The sequence below is a fragment of the Coffea arabica genome, chromosome 7c (genome assembly GCF_036785885.1).
Source record: "Coffea arabica cultivar ET-39 chromosome 7c, Coffea Arabica ET-39 HiFi, whole genome shotgun sequence".
NCBI classification, from domain to species: Eukaryota; Viridiplantae; Streptophyta; class Magnoliopsida; order Gentianales; family Rubiaceae; genus Coffea; species Coffea arabica.
The window spans coordinates 19131267-19137011 of NC_092322.1; the positions used below are offsets into that span (position 1 = coordinate 19131267).

Consider the following 5745-nt stretch of genomic DNA (forward strand, 5'->3'; position numbering starts at 1 on the left):
AATGGACGGACACAGGACAGGAGGAAATGGTTACCTCTCCAAGCTTTGAACCCTAGTTGTAAGTGAGTGTTTCTACCGAAAATTTCACCAAGAAACTCCACAAGCCTTTACCTTTCTTCTTGTTAGAATGAAATTCCAAGAGATTAGGAAGTTGGATGAAGAAAGCAAGCAAACTTGGAGCTAAAAGAAATGGAGTTTCCTTTCCCCTTTCCATTGCTTGAGTTCGGCCGAGAGAGGAAAGAGAGATGAGGGAGTTTGAGTGATGAATCTTGTTTGGAAAGATTGAAGAAAAGTAGTCATTAATTTTTGCAAGAAAATCAACCCTTAATAGTGCCTTAAATAGGGTTTCGTACTATCACTTTCTCTCTTGTTGGTACACTTATATTAATCCTCCAAAGTAATTCCTCTAACACTGTAATTACTCACACTTACGAGTCTAGTATTAATTCCTCAAGTCTCCACTTGGTCGTACCGGCGCGACTTACGAGAATTTTCGATGCAAACACGATAAAGCGAATTAAATAACACTCGGGCAAATAATTATAAAAATGACTAAATTAGGAATAAAAACATGAGTACTCACATCAATCAGTCTCAAGACCACACAAACCAGTACCAATGATCGTGTCACTACTCATGAACATGGAAAAGACAATTGGAAAACCAGAATTTAACATTGAGATATCTTGCATTTTTTGCTTGTAATAAGATACACAAGGTTCATTTCCTCAGATTAAAAACTCAAGGTTAGTTTCTAGACAATGAACACAACAGTGAGTCATAGGCCTATGTGATGACAAAGAGAAAGATAACATGTGTCTGTATTCAAATACTTAAGGCTTCAGGAAAAAGAAAATTCACCAAGGCAAGAAACACAACCAAAACATAGAAAAAAGTAGAAGCCAAAATCTTGCACATGAAATTGAATGATCAAATTCACAGTATTGGTGTATGCAAAAATATTTGGGAAAAACATATGCAAATAAAGGAGAAGAACAGAAAAAATCCATGACATTAAAATCTTTTTGTTTCCTTTTGCACAAATTTTCCCTTGGGGGACATGGGGAGAAGGAGATTGTCCATTATTTAGGCTGAAAATTAACCAAGAGATACTGACGATATTCATCGCGGACATGCAGAAACACTGTAATACAAATTAATTCAAAGTGGAGAAGAAGCTTATCAATGAACTGTATGGATGTTCAGGCCTACTAGCAGCAAAGAAGACTTGTTATGTTCCAAAACCTCTTCCTAGTTCAACACATTTATTGCATACCAATTTTGATGAGAAATAACAGGAGGTATGAAGATGCAGCTAGAATCAACTAGCGAATAATCGCACTTAGAACTTTTATCCATCCAATCCTCCCAAAAAGCAAAGTTGTAGTTCGAGGCTGAAAGCAAGAACAAATCAATGCAGAACAAACTTCCAATATACAAAATATCAAGATACTAGACCTCCAACCATCCCCACTCTCCAACAAAGAGAGGATGCAGTCAAGGCTGAGTTGATTACTAATTTAACATGCATAACAAACTTCCTCTATGCAAAATACACAGTGTGTATCATTTATATGATGCCCATACCACTCATTGCAAAACCATTAGACAGACTAGTACAAAAGTGGTAAAGTTTATATTTCAGCAGTATGAAAACATATCATACAGTCTGCAAACATGTCTGCTAGTTTTGTGGTCTAAGTATCACTAAGAAAATGCTGATAACTTGAAACACAAAGCTACCACAAGCTATTCACAATGACCACAAAAATAAAATGTTGAGAAGTCAACAAGCTATCCGGTGCTACCTCCAATTACCGCATAAATGGAGAACAGCCAATGGGAAACCACTGCATCATTTACCTGCCACGCAAATAAAGTGTAGCATAAATTTAATTCGACATGATACATCAAACATCTCCTTATGCACAAGTTATGAGATGACATGAACAAAGACACAACATTTAGTCCTACATCGACGCCTACACCTAGACCACTGCCTTGTGATTGTTATCTTTGTTTTGACTATGTGCAACACTGTCAAAGCCATTTGCCTTGACAAAATCATCCAGTTAAGCACCAAAGACATGAATACAAACTCCCACAAAATCTTCAAATAACCCAGATTAGATAAAATTTACCCAAAAGGAAGGCCCGAAATAGTTGAAGACACTGAACCATAATTCGCCAACATATTCAGATAGATTAAAATTACATCACGGATCCATCTAACCCATTAAAATTTAAGGAAAAAACAGAGAGAGTACAATGGCATTTTTGAAGCCAAAAATACTGAAAAAAATGGATTAATATACTGAGAAACTTCTTTTAACAATTTGCATTTGAATCAACCATCAACTTAATATGCACTATGGTGATTAAAGTGACCCTATGCTCAAAGCGATCAACTTAATTTGGATTTCTCATGTTCAAAGAAATCTGTTTTGTATCTTCCAGTACAAATGACATTCTGTTAACACATATCATAGCAAAACTCAATTTGGAATTTGAAATTTGAAAAGGACTTCCATTACAAAAGACATGCAGTGAAAGAGCTGATTCGGAATTGAGTTTTGAAAAGGATCTGCAACTACACCTATTCCAAGAAGAAATTAATAGCAACTTCAAGAATATATGACGCAAGTTGTTAATTGCAATGAGAAAAAACACTGGATTTGTTTGGATACAAGTTTATTTGGATGATGTTGTAGCACTTTTTGTGATGTGATGTATGTGAGATAAAAAGGTGATTGAGAAGATATAAAGGTAATTGAAATTTGTGAAGCAAATTATTTTACCTGAAATCATCTCAATCTAAATACACCCGCTAATTATGATCCACAATCACGATTTTAGTGGTCCTAAAAAATCCTATGCTAAAGTGGATTATTATGCTAAACTCCAAAAGCAACTGAAGCTGTCTTAAACCAGCAACTACCTGCTAGGGGCGTTAACAAGATTTTTCCAATGTGTTTGTTGCTCTCAAAATGCTTATGTGCATCAGGCGCTTTGTTAAAGTTGAAAACTGCATTGTCAATCCCAGGGGTAAAATCCTGCTTTGCAATCATCGGCCAAACATCTCTTTGTACTCCTTGAAGCACAATAGCTAATTTGGTGTCGCTTAAAGTGTATAAATCCAAACCTGCAAATAGAATATCAAATTACAAATAAAGACCAAGTAAATTAATAACACAAACTTCAAATCAATAATGTATTGATGTTCTACCCATGACTTGGAGCCCCTTTGCAGCAAGTTGCTTGAAGTTTACGAGACTCCGAGGCCAAACACCATCATGCTCATGTATGATAAGCTTTCCGCCAATAGCAAGTGTTTCCAAATTTTGTTCCATAAATTTTCTACCCATGTTATCTAGAATGCAATCAACCCCTTCAACAGAATATGTAATGTTAGTTATTGAGGGACATAAGGATTCGTAGGGATAAAATTCACAATATCAAGAAAAATGTACCAGTTTTTGCAGTTTTGTGCACACAATTGGAGAAAACTTCTGTCTTGTAGTTAATGGCAAAATCAGCTCCTAATTTCTTGCAAAAACTTACCTTTTCATCAGATCCTAGCAAGCCAATGCAAGAGAAAATCATTACAACAATATAGAATTGGTAATTCATGATCTTCACCTAATTTGTAACCAATATATCTCTTATTCCCCAACAAGACTTCAACACATTAGAATCACACAAACTCTTGCATATTTGAAACTAAATCTATATTCCTTGTACCAACTGAATGCTGCTATCCTCCAAAATATAATGAATGATAGAAAAAAAAATTTTCATGAACGCGGCAAACCTAAAGGAACAAACCTTCTGTTGCATATACAGTACACCCTAGGTTTTTGGCAATTTGAATTGCCAACGATCCAACACCCCCGGCTCCTCCATGTATCTGCAATATCGAGGTACTCAACAATAAAGAAAGAATAATGAGCTTTTATGCTAATAACTATAAAGATATTTACCAGTATTTTGTCATGACAATTAAGTTTGTTCATGGAAAAAAAGCCCAGCCAAATTATAGCTGCTGCGCATGGTAATGCAGCAGATTTTACTACATTGAGTCCCTTTGGAATAGGAAGAACATGAACTGCAGAGACAGCCACCAACTCAGCATACCCTCCACCGTCTGGAAGAAAAGCACACACCTACAAAAAGATACCCACCCGAAATTGGATCAAACAAGCAGATTGTACCTCGGACAAATATGAGATTTATAAATATGGGACAAATATGGGATTTATAATCTACATAAATTCGCCAAGGCTAATACAAGAATATGGGATTTTCCAGGACATTAAATATAATCTAGTCTAGGCTAACAGACGATAAAATATACGATAATAGATTTATAATTTGACTTAACTAATTTAACTCCAAACATGTGGATAGAACCCGAGCTTATTGGTAAAAGTAGAAGTAAAGGACCAACCTGGTTGCCTTTAGTCCATCCCTTCACCATTATACCAACTTCTACGACTGACCCTGAACATTCAAAGCCAAGAAGGTTCTTCCTTTCAGGGGGGCTATAACGCCCCTCTCGCCGCCACAGATCTCTTCTATTCACAGTGGCAGCTTGTACCTTGATCAAAACCTCATGAGGTTTAACTATGGGTTCATCAACTTCCCTCAATTCCAACACTTCAGGGCCACCACACTTGCGAAACACTATAGCCCTCATTGTGTTCTGTCAAATTGAAAAGCTACGGAAAAATAAAGACACAAATCGTCCAAATTTTGAAAACCTACAAAACACGAAAAGATAGCACTTACTATTTGACAAGGAGCAAGGATCCAAACAGTACTTCTCAGAGGATTATAGAAAATTTTTTTTTTTTTTGAACATAAAGTATGACAGAAGAAATTTGAACCCTCAAAGTTCAGACTGCTTGTTAGAATGATAACCGCATATACATAAGCCGGGTTGGGGGCATGGGTACTTCTTTTTCATCTTTTTTTGGGAGAGAATGCATCCCACTCTGATAAATAATTCTTTGTTGGGCCGCAAAGCTTATCTTCCAGCTAGTAGTTTCCAGCGGTGCATTTCGAACAAGGTGGGCTTTAAAACACCCGGCCGAGGCTGTAAGAAAGTCCCCGTGCTGTTTAAAAGTGGGCCGGGGCTTTACGAAAAAATTTAGGATCCGTTTGAGGTTGCGTTATATCATTAAAAAGTATTTTACATATTGAAACTTTTAATGAAAGTACTTATTAAATGCTAAGTGCTTTTAAGTATATTAATTAGAATATAATTCAATAAGTACTTATTGCATTGGATAATATGTAATTTGAAACATTTTAAATATATTTATCCCTTTATTTAGTTCATAAGATAAAATAAAAAGATTAAATTTAATGTTTAATTTTTTAAGACATAAAAACTATTCTAAAAGTACCAAATTTTATCTTTAACGTTAAAAAACTGCCCTTCTAATTTTATGAAATGAAAAACTGCACTTCTAATTTTATGAAATGGTATTTACTAACTAACTCAAAAGTAATTTTAGCTCTTAAAATTGCTTTTTCACTAAAAGTACCGTAACCCCAAACGAGACCTTATAATGACTTCTATGTGGGTCAGGGTCTAAGAAATGGGTGTCCCCGATAAGATTTTTCTTTTGTTTTTTCCCCTTGTGTGTGTTTATATTTCATTTTTCGCCCTGATTGGTTCAAGGAAACTATTTAGAAAAATGTTGGGTTATAGACCATTGATATCTAAGGTCCTATTTGATA

General features: G+C 35.4%; 1 protein-coding gene across 1 annotated transcript; it reads right to left on the reverse strand.

The window, feature by feature from the left end:
• Positions 1-1614: 1614 nt before the first annotated feature.
• On the reverse strand, positions 1615-4959 carry LOC140010114 (uncharacterized). Its single transcript, XM_072056461.1, has 8 exons — positions 4789-4959; positions 4448-4702; positions 3981-4163; positions 3826-3907; positions 3471-3575; positions 3227-3388; positions 2939-3142; positions 1615-1863 (listed from the first exon to the last, which is right to left on the reverse strand). Exons 2-8 carry the CDS (start codon positions 4694-4696, stop codon positions 1856-1858), a joined length of 993 nt encoding a protein of 330 aa, XP_071912562.1. The 5' UTR covers positions 4697-4702; positions 4789-4959; the 3' UTR covers positions 1615-1855.
• Positions 4960-5745: the final 786 nt, after the last annotated feature.

Coding starts and splice junctions, on each gene's coding strand:
- LOC140010114 (XM_072056461.1), bottom strand. CDS start 4,696: ATGAGGGCTATAGTGTTTCGCAAGTGTGGTGGCCCTGAAGTGTTGGAA. Junction 3,908..3,980: donor ATTGTCATGACAAAATACTG/GTAAATATCTTT, acceptor TCGATATTGCAG/ATACATGGAGGAGCCGGGGG. Junction 3,576..3,825: donor TACTGTATATGCAACAGAAG/GTTTGTTCCTTT, acceptor TTGGCTTGCTAG/GATCTGATGAAAAGGTAAGT.